This window comes from Ricinus communis, chromosome 2, assembly GCF_019578655.1.
Source record: "Ricinus communis isolate WT05 ecotype wild-type chromosome 2, ASM1957865v1, whole genome shotgun sequence".
In the NCBI taxonomy this organism is placed as follows: domain Eukaryota; kingdom Viridiplantae; phylum Streptophyta; class Magnoliopsida; order Malpighiales; family Euphorbiaceae; genus Ricinus; species Ricinus communis.
In genome coordinates, this window is record NC_063257.1 from 20,904,408 (window position 1) to 20,928,558 (window position 24,151).

General features: G+C 32.9%; 3 protein-coding genes and 1 non-coding gene across 9 annotated transcripts; 2 read left to right on the forward strand and 2 right to left on the reverse strand.

The window, feature by feature from the left end:
• Positions 1-4,285: 4,285 nt before the first annotated feature.
• On the forward strand, positions 4,286-11,348 carry LOC8270284 (sugar transport protein 12). Its single transcript, XM_048371086.1, has 5 exons — positions 4,286-4,453; positions 4,580-4,902; positions 4,991-5,634; positions 5,733-6,141; positions 11,044-11,348. The coding sequence occupies exons 1-5, from the start codon at positions 4,318-4,320 to the stop codon at positions 11,176-11,178; spliced, it is 1,647 nt and encodes a 548-aa protein (XP_048227043.1). The 5' UTR covers positions 4,286-4,317; the 3' UTR covers positions 11,179-11,348.
• LOC8270286 (SWR1 complex subunit 6) lies at positions 10,255-15,520 on the forward strand. Of its 5 annotated transcripts, XR_007214837.1 has the most exons (7): positions 10,255-10,670; positions 10,864-10,969; positions 11,356-11,465; positions 11,543-11,813; positions 12,169-12,242; positions 13,615-13,713; positions 13,840-15,520. XR_007214837.1 is itself a non-coding variant. In XM_002516298.4 (4 exons), the coding sequence occupies exons 1-4, from the start codon at positions 10,566-10,568 to the stop codon at positions 11,744-11,746; spliced, it is 525 nt and encodes a 174-aa protein (XP_002516344.1). In that variant the 5' UTR covers positions 10,255-10,565; the 3' UTR covers positions 11,747-12,147. The 5 variants fall into 5 exon arrangements, 1 of the variants encoding a protein (XP_002516344.1); XR_007214836.1 differs by having other exon boundaries at positions 12,169-13,713; XR_001535017.3 differs by having other exon boundaries at positions 13,615-15,520.
• Positions 13,366-16,207, reverse strand: LOC8270287 (laccase-13). Of its 2 annotated transcripts, XM_002516299.4 has the most exons (5): positions 16,057-16,207; positions 15,202-15,598; positions 14,989-15,117; positions 13,828-14,784; positions 13,366-13,753 (listed from the first exon to the last, which is right to left on the reverse strand). In XM_002516299.4, exons 1-5 carry the CDS (start codon positions 16,174-16,176, stop codon positions 13,623-13,625), a joined length of 1,734 nt encoding a protein of 577 aa, XP_002516345.1. In that variant the 5' UTR covers positions 16,177-16,207; the 3' UTR covers positions 13,366-13,622. The 2 variants fall into 2 exon arrangements, with proteins under 2 accessions (XP_002516345.1, XP_048227042.1); XM_048371085.1 differs by having other exon boundaries at positions 13,366-14,784.
• Positions 16,208-18,975: 2,768 nt separating this feature from the next.
• Positions 18,976-19,083, reverse strand: LOC112534398. Its single transcript, XR_003078688.1, has one exon. It is a non-coding gene; the product is annotated as a small nucleolar RNA R71 (small nucleolar RNA).
• Positions 19,084-24,151: the final 5,068 nt, after the last annotated feature.

The window sequence follows — 24,151 nt, forward strand, 5'->3', positions numbered from 1 at the left end:
TCAGATCTAAGAAGCTTTTTAAGAAGTAGAGTGTGAGGACCAATCATCTTCCTACTTGAAGGATTTTAGATTTCAAGGGAGCTTTTATTTTATTGTTTTTATGTCTTTCTATTTAATACCATGATAAATATGTTAGGCCACTTTTTAATAAGTGTTTAGTTTAGCTTTTTTACTTATCTATGAAGTTTGTTATTTATTTATTTAATGAGTGATTCCTTTACCTTCGTATCTTTATTAGTTTCAGTTATTACTATTAGTTAATCATCATATTAGTTTAACAATAATAATTGTTATAAAAATATTTAGGTCGAATGTATTAGAAACGCCATCTTTGCTTCAATCTATGTTGGTAGAAGAAACTTTTGTTGTATCATTAGTTTGAGTGGCTAAAGAAAAAGGTACATCACCATCTCATTCATTAGATCTAGACTTAAAGTAAAATAAGAGGATTACTAAGTAATTGGCAATGCTAAATACTACTTTTATCATGTAGTTTTTAACCATTTGTTGTGACAGCGTGGCCTAGAGAAGCGATTCGATGAGGGCAGGAAGTGGACGCCGAGGCAAAGATAGGATGTCTGGACAAGGAGCGGCTTCTGGCAGGCTTTTAGGATGGCATCACTCTAAGGTATGGGGGTACATGAATGCATCGAATTGCACATCGAAATGGAGCAGGGAGTGGTTCATAACATATATAGAAAGAGTTAGAACTAATCACATTAGGCATCTTTTGGTTGTTTGGCTGTGGAGTTGTAGGAACTCCAAAGTTAAACATGCTTGGTTCAGAGAAATTTCTGGATGGATGACCTCTTAAGAAGTTCTCAAACTCGCCAAAGGGATAAAACCGTGAGGCTAGTGGAGGTCAAAGCGGATAATATCTCATGTGATCTGGTTCTAGGTCATTACAAATGGTATCAGAGCAGGACCCCTCTAGTAGATGTGTGGTCCAAGGACGAACCAGGCAGAAGCTGGTGGGCATGTGACAGCCTGGCCTAGAGAAGCGGTCCGATGAGGTCGGGAAGTGAACACCGGAGCAAAGATATGCCTAGACAAGGAGTGACTTCTGGCAGGCTTCTAGGATGGCAGCACTATAAGGTATGGGATACATGTATGAATCAAATTGCACATCAAAATGGGGCGGGGAATGGTTCATAACATATATGTAAATAGTTGGAACTAATTACATGAGGTGCCTTTTGGTTGTTTGGCTGTGGAGTTGTAGGAACTTCAAAATTAAACGTGCTTAGTTTGGAAAACATTCAGGATGGGTGACCTCCTAAGAAGTTCTTGAACCCGCTAAAGGGACAAAACTGTGAGGCCAGTGAGGGCTAAAGCGGATAATATCTCATGTGATCTGGTTCCGGATTGTTACATTTGCATTGCATATTTATTTATAGTTTATTTAATTTCTTTTATGAATATTCTACTTTCTCAAAATATTAGTTTAAAGTGTTTAGATTTACTTTTATTATTTTATGTCGATAATTAGTTTTTATAATAAGTGTCCTCATAGTTCCTTGAGAGATCGACCTTGTGGTGAATTTACCGCTTTACTATAAAAATGGTTCGTGCACTTGCGAGTACTAACTTAGACACATCAGCATTCTATAAAATTAGGTAAAAATCTTTCTCAAGAGATTAAATCCCTGATTTCTAAAATGAGAAAAATGAATCTCTTCTGAAACCCACACACTTAGGTCATGCATTAAAATTAAAGAACTACTAAACCAAAGAATCTTGTAGATCTATCTCTAGTATCCCAATCAATCTTTAATCTCTAAGATGAGATTAATTCATAAATACTTATCTTTAATCAATTTATGAAAAATAAATCTCAATCAATACATCGACTTATCAATTAAAACAGATGATTAAACAATTAAAGGAACAAAACAACTCATAAAAAAGATTTAATTGCATTAACTTAGAATCAATCCATACTTAAGGTCCATCAGAATCCAAATAGTAAGAATATTAGTCCCTACATGTTGTAATAAAGGAATAAAGATTAGGAAAAGAAGATCTCAAATTATTCATGAATGATTAGAGATGAAAATATTAATATTGAATCTTTAATCTTGGAAAACCATGATGAAAATAATGTTCACGGGGACCACACGGGCTTGTGGGATCTTAAGTGGATGCGTAGCAAAAATTTCATCTTCTTGGTCACACGGGAGGGTAACACAGGCATGTGAGCTACCCATGTGATCCTCATACACAATCTGCTAATCTTAACTAGGTAACATGGGAAGGCACATGGGCGTGCCACTTTTCCGTGTAAGCTCCTTCACAATCTGCCATTTTGCTCAATTAACACGGGCAAGCTACAGGTTGTGTGCTTCCTGTGTCAGGATGAAAATTTTCTGCCATTTTAATCTTTTTGCTCCAAATTGTGACACGGGAAAGTGTCTCCCCGTGTGGGACTTTAACCTTGATAGAAATGTTAATCTGATTCTCATGCTTTTCTTTTTATTCCAAATACCTCTTTGTCATGTAATATCTTCAAGATGTCTAAAAGAGCTAAAAACCAAACTCTAAATAAACAAATTAAACTCAATAGGGAATAAAATCAATAATAATTGCTTTTAGCACTTATCTGTCGGCCAAAGGCCAACAAACACCCCAAGCTAAACACTATTTTTGTTTTTCCTTTCTACTTGTTGGGAGAGAAATTGCTTCCATAGAAGCTTTGATACTGTGTAAATATTTGATTAAGGTGAGAAGTAACTTAATTCATATAACACCTGAGGAAAAGACCATACATTAAGAAGGAATAAGGTTCAATTTGGCTACTAAAGTCTTAGAGTAGGACCAAATAAATCCTTTTAACCTTTTTGGATCATTTTAACCCAAAACTTAGCAATTTTGGTTCATTTTAATCTATTTTTTTCTAGAGATAAGAGTGTGAGCCCCACTCTCTTTATTAATCAATAAAATACTAAAAAATCATTTTAATAATTTTTTCTTTTTATGCTTTCTCAATTTATCTCTCTATCTCTCTTTCTGATTTATCAACTTAAGCACCATCTGAATCCTTCCAATCACCAGTGCTCCCATCCCATCTATTGAAGCTTCGTCCATCATAAGAAAACTCTAATTATTTTGATTTTATCAACCTCGTCTACCACTACAAAAAACGAACGAATGCGTCATCACCACCACCCAAGAGTCGATTGTCATCATCAATGAAAATCACTACTCCATCTCTTCTCTACCGCTTCCTCCAATAATGAATTCGCATTATAGCAATTTTAATGGGTTTGTTCCATAAAAAATGAAAAGAAAGTTATCAGATGTTTTTTTTAATTTTGTCTTTTTCCAAAATTTTGTTCTATTCTTGAACACAAATAAAAAATTTTGTTCTACTTGATTTTATAAATTGGAAATAGAAAAAGACCTGATTTGGTGTTTAAACTTTTAATTTTTAGGAGATTGAATATGATTGTTCATATACTAAATTTAATTCAATTTAATTTTTGAGAGAGTAAAGAAGATAAGGGAAAAGAATTATTCTATGTTTAAAGTAATTTTAATTTATTTGTTTTTATACTCTTTTAAATATCTTTTCCTTTTCTTATTTTCGAAAAATAATGAAAGATTTATTTTAATTATTTTTTTAAAGCCATCAACTCATAATATATTATTTTATTACGCTGTTAACTAAAGGGGCTTGTGACACCATTTTATAAACCTAAATCAACTTATTTAAATATGAGAGGCTTAATTTTACAAAAAAAAAAAAAGTTAAGATTAAAGGGCTAGTTATGCTTTGTACCATCAAAATATTACATGTCAATAAAGTAGTATAGTAATATGTCTTTGGACGGACAAAAAAAGTAGACATATTTCATTAAAAGAATTTAAAACCCGTCTTATATATTTAAATAATAATAATAATATTGTTGTTATTATTATTATTATTGTTGTTGTTATTATTATTATTGTTGTTGTTATTATTATTAAGCTTCTGAGCCAGGCCATCAACCGCCGGCCGGAATGACAATGTTCTTAGAACAGTTTCTGTGCAACATAAATCAAACAACAATGGGAAGCTATTTTCCTATTGTTATTTGGATTTTAGACATTTGTTGTTCAGTTGATGTTCCAAAACAAGTAGGAATTGTACTACAAAATTGGATTTCCAAACAGAAGAAGGAATCGTAATACAAATACAAATAGGAGACTGAAAATTAAGAGCTGAGGTTTCATTGAATTCTCTATATAAACCCAACATTACTGACCTTCTCAACCCATCCTTCATTCTTCAATCTTCAATCTTCAATCTTCATTGATTCAATCAAAATCAATCAAAAGATGGCTTCTATTGTTGTCAGAGTTGGTGGTGGCAGTGACCCTAATTACACTTCGAAGACGACACTCTATGTCGTATTTGCATGCATCATAGGAGGCATAGGTGGTTTGATGTTTGGTTATGATATCGGTATCTCTGGTTAGTTTTTCCTTTAATGTCAATTTCTCTTATAGAAGAAGAAGCTATTTAATTAATTAATCAGTTTCTTCAGTAAGTAATTAAAACGTACAAATATAATGTCTGTACATTCATGCATGCATGCAGGTGGTGTGACATCCATGGCTTCCTTCTTGAGTGGATTCTTTCCTTCAGTTTATCGAAAGAAAACATTAGATAGCTCAGTCAGTCAGTACTGCAAGTTCAACGATCTTACTCTTACTAGTTTTACATCTTCTTTATACCTGGCTGCGCTGGTTGCGTCCCTCTGTGCATCATGGATCACCAGCAAACTCGGTCGAAGAATGTCCATGGTTCTCGGTGGTTTTGTTTTCCTGGCCGGAGCTGCTCTCAATGGTGCTGCTCAGGCTGTCTGGATGCTTATTCTTGGCCATATCTTGTTGGGTATTGGTGTTGGCTTTTCTATTCAGGTATGCTTAATTTTGTCGTATGAATCATTAATGTCTCTCTTCTCTTCATATCCATATTGATACTGATTGATAAAATCTGTGCTTCCAGTCTGTGCCGCTTTATGTTTCAGAGATGGCTCCGTACAAAAGACGTGGCTTTTTCAACATTGTGTTTCAATTGTCCATAACAATTGGTATTCTCTGCGCTAATCTCGTCAATTATGTGACTCCAATTTTGATGAAAAACGGCCAAGCATGGCGTGTTAGTCTTGGCGGTGCATGTGTTCCCGCTGCTTTCATCTTTATCTCAGCTTTGTTTCTTCCAAATACACCAAACTCTCTGTTAGAGAAAGGTCAAGAGCAAGAAGCTAAAGCCATCCTTAAATGTATCCGCGGTGCTACTCAAGACCACCAAATTGAGAATGAATTTCAAGACTTGGTTAAGGCTTCCGACGAGGCTAGGCAGGTGGAGGATCCATGGAGAAAGCTTCTGAGGACACGGAAATACAAACCACATCTCGTAATGGCTGTACTAATCCCAGCACTTCAGCAACTTACTGGAATTAATGTGGTCATGTTTTACGCTCCAGTGCTGTTTCAAAGCATTGGGTTTAAAGACGATGCTTCTCTTCTTTCCGCAGTAGTTACTGGAATTGTTAATGTCTTGGCTACATTTGTTTCTATGTATGGAACTGATAAATGGGGAAGAAGGACTTTGTTTCTTGAAGGTGGACTTCAAATGCTAATCTTTCAGGTAATTAACAAAATACTTATTATTTATACACTTTATCATATACATACCTCATGAAAACGATTATGATATCAAACAATTTCTCATTAACTTCTTGTGTGATTTTGGTAGCAGTGTTTATTGGATGGAAATTTGGAAAGACAGGAATAGTAAATAATTTACCATCATGGTATGCAATTCTAGTTGTGTTGTGCATCTGCATTTTTGTAGCAGGATATGCATGGTCATGGGGACCATTAGGATGGTTAGTGCCAAGTGAAATATTCCCATTGGAAATCAGATCAGCAGCTCAGAGTGTTGTCGCAGCAGTAAACATGCTGTTCACATTTGCAATTGCTCAATTGTTCCTTCCGATGCTTTGCGTCTTGAAGTTTGGATTGTTCATCTTTTTCGCATTTTTCGTTGCGGTCATGACTATCTTCATTTATTTCTTCTTGCCGGAGACTAAGAACATTCCAATTGAAGAAATGTCTCAAATTTGGAAAAATCATTGGTTCTGGAAGAGATACATGACCGAAGAACCTTCCAAACCCTGCATCGCCATAGTCTAGATATACTTTTATCTTTACAACAGTGTTATGTTACATTCATTTTATTATTATAGGTTAGTACACAGTTAGGAGAAACTTAGTGATTATTGGTTTCTTTTATAGATCTTTCTGGTTCCAATTAATTTAAACAATTAGCAATGATTAAACTTTTTAGTCAATGGTTATAATTTAAATTTGTGTCATGTTATCGAATGTCCTATTTCAGCCTGTTAATTTGCATGTTTAATTCATATAATACCATCCAATTTTGGTCCCTGGGCTTCTATTTTTCTTTTTAACAGAAAAGGAATACTTGCGTTAGTCTAGAGTGACATTACAATCTGCAGAAATAACATCTTCTACAAAAGAAACGGAAAAAAGAAAATTGTTAGAAGCAGGAGAAATAATACATGAATGAGAACAGGTGCCAAAGCAGAAGCAATGTAATTAATTAATTGCAATGAGATTGAAGTTAAGTTCCATACTTATATGTTAATATTTTGATTTCTTTTCACTTGAGGAAAGAAGAAAAGGAAAAAAGAGTTGGAGAAGACATTATGAAGATGGAGAAAGAATAAAAGAAAAAAGCATAGCCGCATTATTAGCACTTGTCACCCTGTGTGTGTGTAATCTGATTGTTTACATGACAGTGTTCCTCCTCTTTTCATAGTGCTCTCTGCCTTTCTTGATAAAGGTTTTCCTCTTATCTCAATTCTGTGTATATCTTATTACAGGTTTGGTTGGTTGTGGATGTTGGGATCGCACTGTGTTTTCAGCTTTTAAAATTGGCATAGTGAGAAGAAGGATAGATGCATTCAAATCTTTAAATTTCACTAGGCTAATATCTCTGGTGGAGCAACATAAACTCTTTGTATCTACTCCTCCGAGGCAGAGGTTGTGTTCTATCACAACCATTGGAATATTCAAAATGACTGGTTGAGATTTCATAGTCTAAAATATAACTGTCCACTTCTTTAATCTTTCACTAGAAACTACTGTCTTCTGTTTCATACCATATTAAATTTCATTGCAAGTACATCATCATGTTTCAACCTTAAACTGGCACTTTTGACAGAAAACTTGTTAATATAAAGGTGGAGAATGTGTGAGGGGTATACTTGTTATTGTACATTTACATATGCTGAACTTTTATAATAGCTTGAAATTCCAAGCATGAGTTTTTAGATGAAACAATTCAACAGAGTTTCTGTTGATCATATCTCCAGATATGGAAATATTAGATGTAAAATATGGACATGCATATCTCTTGTTAAAAAAGCATGTAGTTGCACTTCAAGGTGCAACTTGGTTCCAACTATTTTATTTCTTTGCCCATATACCAGAAAAGGACGTGTGTTAATAGACTTAAAAACAACAGAATGTGCAGAATCAGTAGCCAAGAATAAGGAATTGCCAATTGTTTCTCCCTAAGCAGTACATGAATTACTACATTTCATTAGAGAAGAGCTCATGTGATAAAGGATGGACAAATTGTTATCAGTTTGTAATTCAAGAAATTGAATGAAACATGAATTTTTCTTTTTCTTTCCTTTTCGGTTTCTAGTTTCTGAACCCAATATGGTGCTAATGCAGAACATAACCGGAAGAGTCGAAGGAAGTGAATACAGAAGACCACCATGGCCTCGATGGTAGTTGATCACCTGATTGGGATAATAGTATCTGCTCTGCAGAGTGAAGCATCATTGTTAGGAGGTATCCATAATGAACTTAAAAATGAACTAGAAAGCATGAAGGCTTTTTGACTGGATGCTGAGAGAAAACAGTTGAAGATGGAGGAAGAGAAGACGTGGGTGGCAAGTGTGAGGGAACTAACATACCAAATTGAAGACATCATTTGATGAAGGGATTAAGAGAAATCGCCCCCATTATGCTGCTGATGCATGTGATTTCTCTCAATTCCTTCATCAAATGATCTCTGGTTGACACGTCGGACAACATCTAAATTGCAGAAAATCAATGAAACCATCCAACCCATTCCTGAGAGGAGGCGGAGACATAGTATTGACCGTATACAAGATGTGGGTTCAGATGATAACAAATGGCCTTTATACCACAGGGATTCATCTTTGTTCATTAAAGAAGATGATACTGTAGGGATTGCTGGAGAGATGGCTAATGGATGAAGAATTGCAGCAAAGTTGTGTTTCTGTGATTGGAATGCCAGATATCCAACTCTTATGCCTTGTCTTGCCTCCTGCATGGCATTAAATGAACTGCCTCAAGGTATTGAATTCCTTACTAAGCTTCATAACCTCCTGTTGTCGCCAAACTCCTCAAGTCTTATAGGCAGTATAAAAGGATCAGAAAGCAAAGATCGCTGGAAGGTGCAGCACATCCCAAATGTCGAGATTTTGTAGTGTTGAGGTGAGGTTTCATTATTCAAACATACACTAACATCTTCAAACTATCATACATAGCAAGCTGTTATCTGATTGATGATTTAATTTGGTACCATTGATAACCCACCTATATATAATGTATTTTTCTTTAAATGCTTGGCTTTCTTCGGCTAAATAAACTTTTCTGCTACTTCCTCCTGCAGATTGAAATCATGGAAAGTTAAAGATGTTTGAAACAACCACAGGAATATTATATTTATTATAATTTTTTTAATACTAAGATAATACTATTATGTTTCATTATGCAAATAAGCAGATTTTTCATCACTCTGCAATGGAAACGTTATGGGAATATTCTCATCAGACGATATGGTCCCAATGTTATCAAACTGAGTAGATACATACAGCCCACCAAACTGAGTAGGTTTCGGTCACCAAGGCCAAGATTCTATGTCAGTCAATGTGAAGGGAGGCCAGGAGATTATAGTTGTTGCAAACTTGCAATCGACGATGGTTATTGCAGATGGTGATGTTGTTATTGCTGGTGTTCAGGAGGCGGTGATTACTGTAGATAGAGACTTGTAGCTAGAGGCGGTGGTGTTGTTGCAGGAGCAAGGTGTTATGATAATAATATTATTTATTATATATTTTAAAATATAGTTATTTATTTATTAGATTTAATTTAAAGAATATTATTTATTTTTTGGTATCACTCTCTTTCATGGAAAGCGCCTTTTACTCTCTTGATTTTTATTAAAAAAAGAAAGACAAAATGAGCCATATTTATTAACTATTGAGTCAAAATGGTCGAAAAAAATTAAAAGAAGTGATTTGAACTTCAATTACAAGTTAAAAAGCCACAGAATTTGCTAGTCAACTATTAGAATCTAAATATATCAACATAATTGGTGAAAAGAAATTATTTATTAATTTATTAGTTGAACATTAATTTAAATTAGATATCTGACTCGTTAGACTATAATAGAATTATATAAACAGATAAAGTACTCGTTATTCATTTAATATCTAGAAAATATATTTATAAACATAAAAATATATCATATTTAGATAAATTAGAGTAATATAGTATAGTACTAATCGGATTTAGAAGGATATAAATAGTGAAAGTAAATTTTTAATTAAGTTTGAGTAGGGTGTTAAAATAGGTCACAACATGTAAATTTAACACGTAAAGTCAACGTGTTAGGATTAAATTTTAATAGATTCGTGTTCAAAATATATTGGCTTATTTATGAAACGTATAGTATAGTAAATTGATACATAAAACCGTTATAACTTAGTAGTTACTATTTAAATAAATATATCATATATTACCGTGTCGTGTTACATGTATCACCGCATATAATTAATTATTTTAGTTACTATTTAAATAAATATATTATACATATCGTGTCATATTTTACATATCAAATTGAATTATATATATTGCTATACAACTAATTAAATAAATATATTACATGTATTATATTTTTATAACTCATTTAAATTTCGTATTATTTTAAAATTTATATATAACACTATTAATAAATAGACAATGTTATCCTAATTGTTGAGTAAATTGACCCACAAACTCATTTTTTACCCATTCCCCTTTTACCTTGGCAATTTCATGACTAATTGGGTTAAAACGTGTAAATATGGGCCTGATATAAATATGAGAGCAAAATGCGCCTTTGCAACCACCCCCCCCCCCCCCCCACCCCCCCCCACCCCCGCCCGCGAAAAAGAAATAAGCAGCAATTATTTTTCGCCCAGTCAATCAGTATCAGCAATCCCTAATCCAAGAGAACAATTATCATGCAATCCATCTTCCTCATCTTTCACCCATTTATCACCATCTCTCCACATTAAAACAAAGGATAAAAGATCTCAAAGCTTCCCCCATCTTGCTCTTTTTTTTTTTTTTTTCTCCTGTCAAGGTAACTGTTTGCTCTACTGTATCGCATGCTTTCGTTTAAATGCCGTCTCTATAAGCGCTCAACTTTGTTTATCTGTGATCAACTCTAGCTAGAGTTTGCAACTATGGACGATGATTTGTCAAATTCGATTAGGCGAATGTCAAGCCGAACTCGTAAAGTTGCTCCAAAAATGGCTGCTGCCCTGGCAAGCAGTGACAACCGAACTCAGGTAGTCATCCTCAAAAATCTCTGACCCCAACATTCCCCAATATTGGAATAATGGTGGGTCGAGGGTGAAGAGGATATTCCTGGAAGTGAGAATATCAGCAGGCCACTCCTCATTGGGCATTCACACATGCGTGTATTTGTATTTTATATTTTCTGAAATATTTGTTCTTTCTAATTTCTTTATCAATATTCAGGCAGCTCTTGCTCGACTTGAAGCATTAGAAAATGATTTTGTGGGAATGGAAACGGTGGAAACTAATGATGATGACGAGGCTTCCCTTGATGATGATGATGATGAAGGTGCGTAGATATCTTCTCTTTGCTTCAGTAATTAAGCTTTTCGTGCCCAATTGTTAAATACTTTGCTGAAAAACAACAACAACAACAACAACCTTCCTCTTCTCGAAGATGCTGTGTTTGGAAGAAAAGCGTTTTCATTTTACCATCTGGATTTATTATTAATATGTTCTTGTCACATAATTCTTACTGTAAACAATAACTTGGGCTAGAAATCATCTTGTCCATTTTTATCTATAATGTTGATCCGAGGAAAAAAATAAATAAAAATTGTGTTAGAATTGGTCAATGGATGGACGCTTCAAATTGGGAGAGTATATCTTCTCTGGTCTCTAGAACTTTTTTTATTTTTTTAGGCATTTAAACCATTCTGTATCCAAATTTTGTAGGATATTTGCAAAAAAAGCAGCCCAAGAGCACAAAACGGAGAACCCGGCAAGCAAAAGCACTTGAGAATGCCAGGAAAGCCCCAAGAAATTTTCTTGAGCTCTTACATGAGGTAACTTTGGAAATCTTCTTTCCATTCTGTTTAATGTTTCTATTTTTCTGGTCTAATTAATTCATTGACAATTATAGGCAAATTTGGACTCTTTGCCTCCACATGTTCCATCCTATTTGAAGGCAGCAGTAGGTCCTCCAAGTTCTACTTGCCGCCGACATTTCTGCGCTGTTTGTGGATTTGCTTCCAGCTATACATGTGTTAGATGTGGAACACGCTTTTGTTCTACCCGTTGTCAGAATATACATGATGATACTCGCTGTTTGAAATTTGTTGCTTGACTGGACAGACTTAAGTCAACAGCTTTTTGTAGAACCTGGAATTTCTGCACTAGAATGGATTGGTTGGGTAAGTCATTTGTATGATATCTATACGCGCAGTGAATCATTCAGGCAAGGTTTTGGACCATTATTTGTTGCATAGTTAATCATAAGGCAGTTGGTGAAAAGTCGGAGTTGTTTCAATATTCTGCAATTAGTACACTCATACCACAACCAGTAGTTGTGATCTCTGTTCTGGGTGGCACCCATTTTTGAGCAATCATGTTGCATTATCATCATGACAAATAATTTGTGGGAGTCACTTGTGACCATTACTTTACTGAGATTTAGTTCGAGTTAAATGTCTAGATAGCACTCCAATTTTTGTATTAAATCTCAATATGTCTTGTTGTGGTGACTAAGTTTCTATTTTTATTTCACAGGAATTCAACCTTCTAACTTTACTCATAAGTGAGACATGATGATATCTGAGTTTCGGGGGTTTGTTACTAAAAAGGTATCATATTTTTATTTGAGTTAATGAAGCTCGATGAAGATTAATTCACAAAATAGTTTTCTGAAGAAACAAATTTAATTCATAGTTGTGGAATACAATAACCATATTGTGTCTAAACTTATCACTATGTTTTACTTTTGACACAATTTGAAACATATGTTAATGTTATAAAATTTAAACATTTAAATCTTAATTTCTTACTTTTAATGGCTTATTGGATCATTTTTAGTGTTAAAAGTAAAATAACTAGTACTGTTTAATTTAAAGTTAGTATTATTATTTTTATATCTTTGGCCTTCTTTTTCTTGTATATCTTATTATTCAATTGCCATATGCTTGAGATGGTATTAAAGGTGAAACACAATGCTAATCTTTAAGTAGAATATGATTATTATGTTTATGTTTTCCAATTGATAGTTAAATGTGTTTCTTCAAATAACCATGTTTTGTGAATTAAAATCCATTTGGGACTGATTTTCTCAAACTGATTTAGGAAAAGTTAACATTTTGAGCTCTAAAAATTATTTTTAAAAAATAGGTAAGTTGATTTTTTCTTTTCTGAATTGAAGTTTGACAAAAGCAATTTATAAAAAAAATTAAGAAAAATAAATATATTAGATCATAAATCTAATTTTGCCCAACAATAATCTCAACTTGACCTTCACCGAGACTGTCATTTAACAAAAAAAGGAAAAAAGAAAAGTAAAATTATGTAGCCCTTTTGCATCAAATCTCAAGTTTTGGGTATTACACATGCTTCATCTACAAACTAACATGGTGTCTGATATGGAGAATAAAATTAGAATATTCTTCATTCTATGGCCATTCTAGAAAAATTAGGAAGGGTGAAATTTGATGATTAAAATAAACAAATTGAAATTTGGTTCCATTTTGAAATGAAGCACCAAATCTTTGTACCCTATTTAGTCCTAATTCAGGTAGGATGACCAGAAAATGGATCTTTGCCCTCTGGATTACTGTCATTTTTTTATTAGATAGATTTCATTTCATTTTATTTTCTTACTGTCTAGTTCCTGGTTCGTAGTTCCTACTGATTGTCAGTGAGTTTATCCACACTGATTGGCTGTTGGAACTCTGCAATCCAAGGTTACTGGTATAAAACTAAGAAGTAATAAATATTCCAATTTATTACAAAATGAGAATTTTCTTCAGATTCTAAGAGGAATACATGCACTCAAAACTAAGAAAGCCAATAGAATTTTCTTTAAGTTAAAACATATAAAATTAACTTGCTTAATTAATTCAACATCATCCCCTCTAAAACTAAGAAAGTCAATACAATATCCATGGAAATGGTAAATGCGTCGTCTGGGAGAATGATTGAAGTTGATTCTTGGGCATCTTTCTTCAGAGGAGACACTAACATTGGGGTAGATCTAGCGGTGGAGGCTGTACGGACTGCAACTTCCCAACTCCATTCTCAACCAGGAAAGCCATGGCCAAACCCCAGGTAATATGGGAATCCAGGTGACAGTGCAACAACCAAATTCCTGTTTCATACTAGGCGGGTCAATAGAGGTACCATAATGCATTTGTATTGAAGTATAAAGTTTTTGTATATTACCTGGATTATCAGCAACAAATCGGATGGCTACCCAACCGCCAGGAGGGGTTCCAATAGTATTCCTAAGCGGTGGATCAATGAGGTTGAACTTAGCTGTATCTGTTCCTGGGTTGAAGTTACCAAAACCCATCCCAACAACTGCAAATTCGTATCCATGGAGATGCATTGGGTGGTCCTCAGTTGTTACAATGCTGGTATCCTGGAACACAATTTGTACTTTCGAACCATACTTGAGCTTGTAAAGCTTAGTTCCTGGAACAGGTTGCCATAGGCCCCGGGGCACATTGCCTGAGTAATTAAATTTTATAGGGGGAGCAGGTGGAAAGTCTGTGGTGAAGATGCCAGGTTGACCCTGGTAGTAAGCTTGCATTATGGAGTTTCTTGTCGGCAGTACGAAAGACACATTGTTGATACTGGCAGCAAATCGGGTTCCATTTGGACCCTGACAGCGGGGGCTATTGGGATTGGTACAATTAATTAATCCTAATCCCACTGCGAAAAACAGGTTGTCGTCAATGTCAGTGGGAACTTTCACGTTGGAAGGACTCCTTAATTGGGCAGTGAATGCCGTTGCTGTATTTGTGTCGTTGTAGGCTGGTAGTTGGGGCAGGATTGCCTGCGAGGACTTCCCTTTCTTGGAATTACAAGGAGCAGATTTGTATTGCAGGATTGCAGTTGTAGTCGTATTATCAAATGCTGCATTCTGGGCAGTGTTATATGCACGTGCTGCCATGTAGTAGCGACCTGGGGTTTGATCGGCAGTGAGGAGGACATTAGTTGTTTGACCAGGAGCTATCATAATCACAGAGGTTGTGAAAGGCTTGGTGTAGGCTGCATCAACAGCTACGACAGTTAGTCTGTGATTAGCCACTGCGAAGAAGAGCTCCTGGTTCATAGCAGAGTTAATGATTCGTAGGAGAATCGTCTCGCCTGAATCCACAGGGAATATTACAGTTTCTGCATTGCCAAAACATAGTAAAAGAGACATTATATTCCATAGTAGCATCTTGCTCTTTAATAAACAAATTTTTTATGGTTGGCGTCTTATTAGGCATTTGGGCACCTTTTTATAGATCTATAGAATAGCAGCATACTAGAAAAGGAGCCGAATTTTTTATCAAATCATAAGAACCATTCTGAAGCAAACCAAGAATAGCAAACCTTTACTGGAACATCTATAGAGATCGCCGGGTTGGCCATTAATGTTATAAGCATCAGAAACATTTGGTGCTGCTCCTGTGAAGATTGCCTGCCTCAGGACATCCATGGGATTCCTGTCCCACCACTCACCTGTCAATCATCATAATCAGCTAATGTCTGGCTATTTCAGTTTCATCTTTTTATCAACTTAGATGGAAATGGAAAATGGATTACCAAGAAGAATCGGGATCTCTCGCTTGGGCATTGGAAATGGATATGAAGAACCCAATTTAGGATAGATTATGAGAGCTCCATAAACAGTGGCCCGAAGCCATCTGCTATGAGCATGCCACCATAAAGTCCCCTCTTGATTTTGAATTGTGAACCTGTACGTGTAACTCCCACCTGGTAGAATTGGACACTGAGTAACATGATCAGGTCCATCTGCCCATGGATTTCGAAGTTGCCTTATTCCATGCCAATGGAGGGTGACATTGTATTTCGCATTATTTACAGCTTTGATCACCAGACTATCCCCATCTCTGACTTCCAATGTTGGTCCAGGGAATTGTCCATTCACTGTAATTATGCTATGGGTTCTGCACAGCCTCTTCACTGGCTTCGCTTGAATCTATTTGTCCAAAAAACAAAAAGCAATAGAAAGCAAAAGATATAGATACATAAATATTAATGATCATGAACAAGAAGATAACGTATGTAGATAAATATCGAAGAATCATTCCATTTAAAAGCTTAAGCTTATTAGGTGAAGTCTCGAGAATAATTATATAACTCTTTAACACATTTGTATGCAAATATCTAACAATTATATAACTCTAACACACATTTGTATGTAAATATCTAACGAGCTCGAAGTATGGACAAATACATATTTATTTTTACTTTCTGTTTATATAATTAATGATATAAGAGTTGCTGAAGATCGAACTCTAAATTTTTCTCAATCATACAAGCTTTAATACCCTATAAAAGGTGTCTAATGGACGCATGTAATCCAATTTTTTGCAAGGATCATGAAAAGAGTTGTGTATCTAATTAGAAGCAACTAGGAGAGAAATGGATACGTACAACAAATTCATGGTAGTGAGTTTTAGCTTGAGAAGAAGAAGCTAGAAAACATAGAGACACTAAAATGCCAACCAAGATGCAATGGGGCAATCCCTTGAAAGTTAAGTTGTGAAGCTCCATTTCTTAAGTCTTATACTTGGTTGAATAATGATATGTATTCAAATAGCTATTTATACTGGGATGAACCTAGAAAGGACAAAGAGGCTAATGACATAGTTCACTTCAAATTAGGTTTCAAGTCAACAGATGTTTATAATTTTAGGACTACCAGTCTAACCATTAAAGGGGATTTGGTATACCCACTTGCTCTCCCATCAATTTCATTAGCAAAAGTTTTATGGAAAGAAAAAAATGAAGATTCTGTAGTAAGTATGAGGATAGTTGGAAATCCATATGAATTGTTAATGCTCTTGTTGCCGGGCAGTTGCAAACCTTAAATTTATTATTAATGGAAGAATGGCTGAATTTTTGTGTTAGAAGTAAATTATTTGTATACAAGAGAATTAATTATTTGTAAGTGCAATAGTTGGTGGTGCATCTTTCCTGATTGATTTTTGAAACTTATCATGTGTTTTTGTTTTTGTGATAATTTTTATGTGCTTCTTTTTCTAGACAAATAAAAACAATTCATTATAAAGTAGGTAGTTTACAGTTGAAATTTTTATTTTGCAAGAATCTAGTTATTTTTATTCTTATTATTTATAATTACCAAGTTACTCATATATAATAATATGAATTTAAAATTTAATAATTCTTAATATCGTTATTTGGTCGTCATATCGCAATGAAAAAACTGATAATTTAATGAAATTGATCTAAGAACCAAACAATAATATTGATAGGTCCAAATTATATATAGATATTTAGAGTATTTTAGGGCTTTAATAATATATTTTTATATATAATATATTGAAAATATGTACTTTTACCTCACTTAAGCTTAACTGTCTATTTTCAGGTAATATTAGTAAAAAGAGAAAAATATGGGTCTAAATACTTAAAAATGAGCTTAATTAGATATATTCGCGTCAAGATCCAAGATTAAAATGTATGGACTGTGATTGCAAGGCCTGCCGAAAATTACAAGGCCTAAGAGGGACAGTTTAGTCATTTTGTATAATTATAGGATTTATATTAAGAGTTATTTATGGTATAGTATTTGGAGGAGATAAGGATACATGTAGTCTTATATGTTAGATAGACTTATATTTGGTATATATCTCTAGGGAGACTTATTTAGATGGGGACTCTTCTCTATATATATCTCTGTAAGTCTAATTCTAAAAGCAGGAGGAGAGCTTTCTCTTATATGCTCTGTACATCTATCCACCATTATTTTCTTTACAGTTCTATAAACACTTTAGTTTAGTTTTTATTACTTTTTTTAAGATCTGATGAGTTTTTCAAGAAGTGGAGAATGAGGATCAATCATCTTCCTACTTGAAGAATTCTGGATCTAGAGAGAGCTTTTACTTTATTGTTTTATATCTTTCTATTTAATACCATGATCATTGGGTTAAATATGTTAGGCTAGTTTTCGTAAGTGTTTAGTTTAGATTTTTTACTTATGTATGAACCTTGTTATTTATTTATTTAATGAATGATTTTTTTATCTTCATATCTTTATTAGTTTCAATTATTATTATTATTTAACTATCATATTAGTTTAATATAAGTAATTGTTATAAAAATATTTAGATTGAATGTATTAGAGACACCAACTTTGCTTCAATCTATATTGGTAGAAGAAACTTTAGTTGTATCATTAATTTGAGTAATTAAGTAAAAATGCACATCACCATCTCATTCATTAGATTTAAGCTTAAAGTAAAACAAGGAAATTAATTACTAAGTAATTGGTTAGGCTAAATATTATCTTTAGCATATAGTTTTTTATACATCATATTATTGTATATTTATTTTGTAGTTTATTTAATTTACTTTTTGAATATTATTCTCTCAAAAATACTAGATTAGAGTGTTTAAATTTACTTTTATTATTTTGTATTGATAATTATTCTTTATAATTTTTAATAAGTGGTCTCATAGTTCCTTGAGAGGTCGACCTCGTGGTGCACTTACCCTTATTATAGGAACAGTTTGTATATTTGCGAGTATTAACTTAGACACATCAAGTTTTTGGCGCCGTTGCCCGGGAGCTATGTTCAAATTTTATTATATTAATTGATTGTTAAAAGTGTCTTGCGTTTATTTATTTGTTTTATGTTTTGTGTTTTGTTTATGTGTTTTTATTTTGTTCTTAAGTTTTTAAATCTGAAATTTTCTTTTATTTTGTATGCGAAGAAGGAAAATTAAATCAATTGATTTATCAACTCAAAAGATTGAAAAGGAATTAAAAGAAGAAGTTGAGATCATGGAAAACCCACCAAGAGAGGTAGCAGCTGAAAGGCGAATGACAGTGAAAGATTATACACAGTCTATAATTGGTAACCACTATTTCATGAATAGTTCTAGGTGATGCATCTAGGAATTATGAACTTAATAACATTCATTTTATTATGCTTCCTTTATTTTATGGTATGCTTAGTGAGGATGCATTAATGTTTATTAGAGAATTTTATGTCATAGTTCATACTTTCTCATTATCTGGAATAAATAAAGATCAACTAAGAATGAGGTGTTTTCCTTATTCATTGAAAGAAAAAGCAAAGGCTTGGTTTCATTTTATGGTATGCCTAGTAAGGACGCATTAACATTTATTAGAGAATTTTATGCAATAGTTCATACTTTCCCAATATTTAGAATAAATGAAGATCGATTAAGAATGAGGTGTTTTCCTTATTCATTGAAAGAAAAAACAAAGGCTTGGTTGATGACCTTGCCTCCTAATTCTTTGAGAATTTGGATGAAGTTTATCAAAAGTTTATGAGTAGATTTTACTCACATCAAAAGACCAAAGAATTAAGAGTTAAAATTTCTAATTTTTATTAAAAGAATACTGAACCTTTTCATGAAGCATAGGATTGCTTCAAATCACTTTTATTGCAATGTCCACACCATGGATACCCACTTCCGATAACTAACCAATCATTTCATGATGGATTAATATAATAATACCAATGTATGGTTAATAATACAGCTGGAGGTGCTATGTTAAAAAAGACTGCTGATGAGGTTTATGACATCTTTGAGATGTTATGAGCCAATTCTTAAAAAAAGAGTGGGAGGATAAAAATAGTAGGAGGATAAAAAGAGTAGGAGTGAATGAAGTAGTAGCTAGTAGTGAGATGGTCATGCAATTGGCTGAATTGACAAAGCAAGTTAAGATGCTTGCTTCAACCAAAAATACACCAAGCAATGAGGTATGTGATATATGTGGTCTTTATAGTCATGGTGCTAACATTTGTTCATCTTTTGATAATTATAGAGGAAATATGTATGACCAAGTTAATTTGATGGATTCTTACCAACCCATGCATCCTGTGAATGACCCTTATTCCAATACATATAACCCAAGTTGGAGAAACTATCCAAATTTTTCTTAGAGATACAATGACCAAAACCCACCACAAATGTTAAGAAACCCAAATCAACCTTGTTGCCAAGCCAATATTCTCAAGTCCAAAGGAAATCCAATCATTCCTTTCAAGATTAAGAACAAACTCTTCAATCTAATGAACAAAGAAAGCAAGTTTAGAAGAAACACTTCAATCATTTACGATGGCTTCTCATAATAGGATGGAGAGGAATGAGAAAAAGACAGATTCCGTTGAGGCTTCAATGAAATGTTTAGAAGCTCAAATGTGACAAATTGTTGAAGTTATTCGAGAGCTCAAAAAAGAGAAACTACCAAGTCAACTTGAACAAGCCAATTCTATTACTATTATTAAAAAAGGTGAGGTTGTTGATAAGAAAATTGATATGGGAACTGAAGGGAATTCTTCTTCTTATGCAAGTACACCTAAAGATGATGAATTAGTATAAATACAAATCAATAAGGAGAGCATGCAAAAGGAAAAAAAGTAGAGCCTATCTTAGGCTTGAGAAAAAAGAAAATGAAGTATTTTCTAGACCTGAATTTCATAAGGTAGTTCAGCCTTATAGGCCACCTATTCCTTTTCCCAACTGACTAAAAGAGAGCAAATAATTTTTTAAAAATATTGAGATACTTTCTAAAATTAACATTAATTTACCTTTGTTGGATGTTATCAAGAATAAGCCATCGTATGCAAAGTTCTTTAAAGAGTTGAACACCAACAAAAGGCGATACGCAAACAATGAAAAAGTACAAGTAACAAGTGTAGTATTTCAACATCAATTGCCCCTTAAGATGAAGGATCCTAGTAGCTTTACCATTGATATTACAATAGGTGATAAAAAGGTTACCAAAGCCATGCTAGATTTGGGTGCAAGCATCAACTTGATGCCTTATTCGATTTATGAATAACTTGGCTTATGAGAGTTGAAGCCAACCACCATGTCTCTACAATTTGCTAATAAATCAATAAAACATCCTAGAGGTATAGTGGAAGACTTGCTAGTTCAAGTAGGTAAGTTAATAATTCCTGTTGATTTTGTAGTGTTTGACATAGAAAACACACCAACAAGGGATAATGAGCGACCTATACTCTTTGGTAAATCTTTTATGGCAATTACTAGAATGGTGATTGATGTGCATAATGGAAAACTTACTATGACAGTTTTAAGAGAAACTGTGGAATTTAAAGTATTTGATTCTCTAACTTTATCTCCTAAATCTAATGTTGATGAATATTCATATGTTGATTGTTTAGATTCTCTTGTTTATGACAAAGTATATGATGATATTTCATTCTTAATTGATAAGAGCTTTCATGACACTTTAGATGTTCGCATTAAGAGTATAAAATTATACTTGAAAGGAATGGCTTATGACCAAGAAGTGGAGTGTATGAATGAACATCCACCATGAACATAACCAGGAATGTCTAGCTATAGATAATAAACTTAGCAATTGCATTTTATTTTTATGTATTTAAGGGTTTTTTTTTCTTTTAATTTTTTTAGCATTTTATGTTTACTTTATAGGGCTATGAAGGAAAAGTGAGTGTTCCTACCTTCTTTGATTCTCAAAGGACAATATTTTTTCATGTGGTAACATGTTAATTTATTTTTATATTAGACTTTCATGTTTAATTGATCTTATGTTATTATGTGGTTATTGTGTTCTTAGTATGTGTTGAGTATTCATTGATTATTAAGAAAATATCAATTGAGAATTATTGACTTTAGGCATGTCTAATTTCTTCGTAGGATTAGAATTTAGTTCTTAATATATTTTTCATTAGTTAGGACTTAGTTAAATTTTATTTAGTTAATATTTGTTATTCTTAGTCTTAGTAAGTTTTTTTTTCTTTCTTCAAATTTATGTTCTTATTTGATTATTTGCACTTAGAAGTGTATAAAAGTTAATTACAAGTATTTAACTTTAAAAAAGAAATCATTCACGCGAGCCGCGAGGTCGCGGATCACTCTACACAAGCCATTAGCGAGCTCGCGAGGAAGTTGCGAGTGCAACAGATGCGAGGAGAAGGGATTAGGCCTCCTGCCAGTCGTGGCCCTCCTACCAACTAGTGGAAAACTTTGCGAGGACAGACGCTACTGCCATAGTGAGTCGCTAGGTCACGGCACCCTAGCCAGGTTGTGACACATTCGACCCAAACACTTCTTTAGCCAATTTTGACTTAAAATTAAATATTTTAATTAGAAAAATACAAGGTAATTAATATATATATATATATATATATATATATATATATATATATATATATGTGTGTGTGTGAAAATTAAGTCTTTTTTTTAAGTTAAAACACCATTCTTAAAATCTAAACCACTAAATATAACATCTTCGTTCCTCTTTGCTTCTAAATTACATAACCATCTTTTCCATACACATAGTCATGTCATTGATTTATGACTTTATTTTAGGATTTATATTTAGCTATTTTAAGATTTCTTTTTAGTTTTCTAAGAATTTAGTCTTTATGTTTCTTTGAGATTGTTTTTATTATTATTGATGTAACTAACTTAAATTATTTTTTTTCTTTCTATTTTTTTTATTTTTCAATGATATGTGTTCAAGTGTGCCTCTAAGGTTTGGATGGTGGAGATTGGAATTCAAGTTCATGGCTTACCAGACATTGCAACATTCCAGGGGAGTGTTCTATCTTTTTCCTCTCTTCTTGTTCTTTATTTTTATATATACAATGACGACGAGGATAATGTCAAATTTAAGTGTGGGGAAGAAAAATAGAATATTTCTTCAATTATATTTTATATGATATGAGAATTAGCAACTTTGGTTAATTTTTATAAAATTTTAAATTTTTGTACTCAACTTTTTGTTATTATTCTTTATAAGAGTCAATGAGAGAATGCTATTATGCCAAATTTCTTGAAGTCTTGAGTTAGTCTTTGACATGAATATGTGAACTCATGAGTTTAGATGCACTTAAATGATCAAGTACTCATCCTTTACATATGGACATGATAAGTAATTTGGCAAATGTGAGTTGGGTATCATTAGAAGTGTATAATTTAGATTATGATTTCCTTATTATTAAATTGGCTTGCCTAAGTTTGTGAGATATGATATGGGCAAGTAAAAGCTCAAAGTTTAATAACTCTACTTCGCTAATTTTAATTGCTTAGTAACCGAGAATTTTCACGACCAATGTTGATTTTGGTGTAAAAAGGCAATTGAGATTATGAATATGCAAAGCATCTTGATGTATGTGTTGTTGAGTAACCAGGTGCATTCATCATCCATGTTTGTATTTGCATAAAAAGACATAACATCTCAAGAAAGAAAGAAATACCCCAAGTATCAAAGATTGAATTCTAGGGGTGTAAATAAAAGACAAGAAAATATAAGAACTTGAAAAGCAAGTGATATAAAAATATAAATGCCTATTGATCTCTTGTTTGTAAATGAAGATTTTGCCTTTTTTAATAGGGTTATATGATAATTTGGATTATGTATCATAGTTGTATCATTTGAAGATAAGTTAGACTATTTGTTGTGAAACAAGTGTAAAGGATTGGATGCTTGAGTCTTTTGATTAACAATAATTGAGTTTATATTTTTAAAGAAAATTATTATGATTCAAGTGTTTTCGGGTTGATATGATCTTTGCATTAGTGAGATTCTTTTGCGTAATATCTTGAAGCTGAGCATGAATGTTCTTCATTATTTTTGCAAGAGTTAATTCTAAATTGCTATTTACTTGAGGACAAGTAAATGTTTAAGTGTGGGGATATTTGATAGGTCCAAATTATATGTAAATATTTAGTGTATTTTAGAGCTTTAATGATATATTTCTACATATAATATTGTTGAAAATATGTGTATTTACCTCACTTAAGCTTAATTCTATATTTTCATGTAATATTAGCAAAAGAAGAAAAATATGGAGCTAAATACTCAAAAAGAGCTTAATTAGACATGTTCATATCAAGATCCAAAATTAAGATGCGTGGACTGTGATTTGCAGGCTTGGCCGAAAATTACAAGGCCCAAGAGGGATATTTTAGTCATTTTATATAATTATTATATTAATATTAAGAGTTATTTATGGGATAGTATTGGGTGGAGATAAGGATACCTATAGTCTTATCTATTAGATAGACTTATATTGGGTATATATCTCTAGGTAGACTTATTTAAAAAGAGACTATTCTCTATATATATCTCTACAAGTCTAATTCTAAAAGGAGGATGAGAGCTTTCTCCTATCTGCTCTCTACATTTATCCACCATTATTTTCTCTATAGTTCTTCCATAAACACTTTAGTTTAGTTTTTTTTTTTTTTTTTAAGATTTGAGGAGCTTTTTAAGAAGTGGAGAGCAAGGACCAATCATCTTCCTACTTGAAGAATTCTAGATCTAAAGGGAGCTTTTACTTTATTGTTTTATGTCTTTCTATTTAATATCATGATCATTGGTTAAATATGTTAGGCTAGTTTTTATAAGTGTTTAGTTTAACCTTTTTACTTATGTATGAACCTTGTTATTATTTATTTAATAAATAATTTTTTATCATCATATTTTTATTAATTTTAATTTTTATTATTATTGAAAATATATGTATTTATT

What these genes read in the sequence shown, in the direction of transcription:
- LOC8270284 (XM_048371086.1), top strand. Translation starts at nt 4,318, where the DNA reads ATGGCTTCTATTGTTGTCAGAGTTGGTGGTGGCAGTGACCCTAATTAC. An exon ending in TTATGATATCGGTATCTCTG is followed by an intron (nt 4,454 to 4,579) that starts GTTAGTTTTTCC and finishes GCATGCATGCAG; the next exon opens with GTGGTGTGACATCCATGGCT. An exon ending in ATTGGTTCTGGAAGAGATAC is followed by an intron (nt 6,142 to 11,043) that starts ATGACCGAAGAA and finishes TTGCTGAAAAAC; the next exon opens with AACAACAACAACAACAACCT.
- LOC8270286 (XM_002516298.4), top strand. Translation starts at nt 10,566, where the DNA reads ATGGACGATGATTTGTCAAATTCGATTAGGCGAATGTCAAGCCGAACT. An exon ending in TGATGATGATGATGATGAAG is followed by an intron (nt 10,970 to 11,355) that starts GTGCGTAGATAT and finishes CAAATTTTGTAG; the next exon opens with GATATTTGCAAAAAAAGCAG. An exon ending in TTCTTGAGCTCTTACATGAG is followed by an intron (nt 11,466 to 11,542) that starts GTAACTTTGGAA and finishes TGACAATTATAG; the next exon opens with GCAAATTTGGACTCTTTGCC.
- LOC8270287 (XM_048371085.1), bottom strand. Translation starts at nt 16,176, where the DNA reads ATGGAGCTTCACAACTTAACTTTCAAGGGATTGCCCCATTGCATCTTG. An exon ending in CTCACTACCATGAATTTGTT is followed by an intron (nt 15,599 to 16,056) that starts GTACGTATCCAT and finishes TTGGACAAATAG; the next exon opens with ATTCAAGCGAAGCCAGTGAA. An exon ending in AGAGATCCCGATTCTTCTTG is followed by an intron (nt 15,118 to 15,201) that starts GTAATCCATTTT and finishes GATGATTGACAG; the next exon opens with GTGAGTGGTGGGACAGGAAT.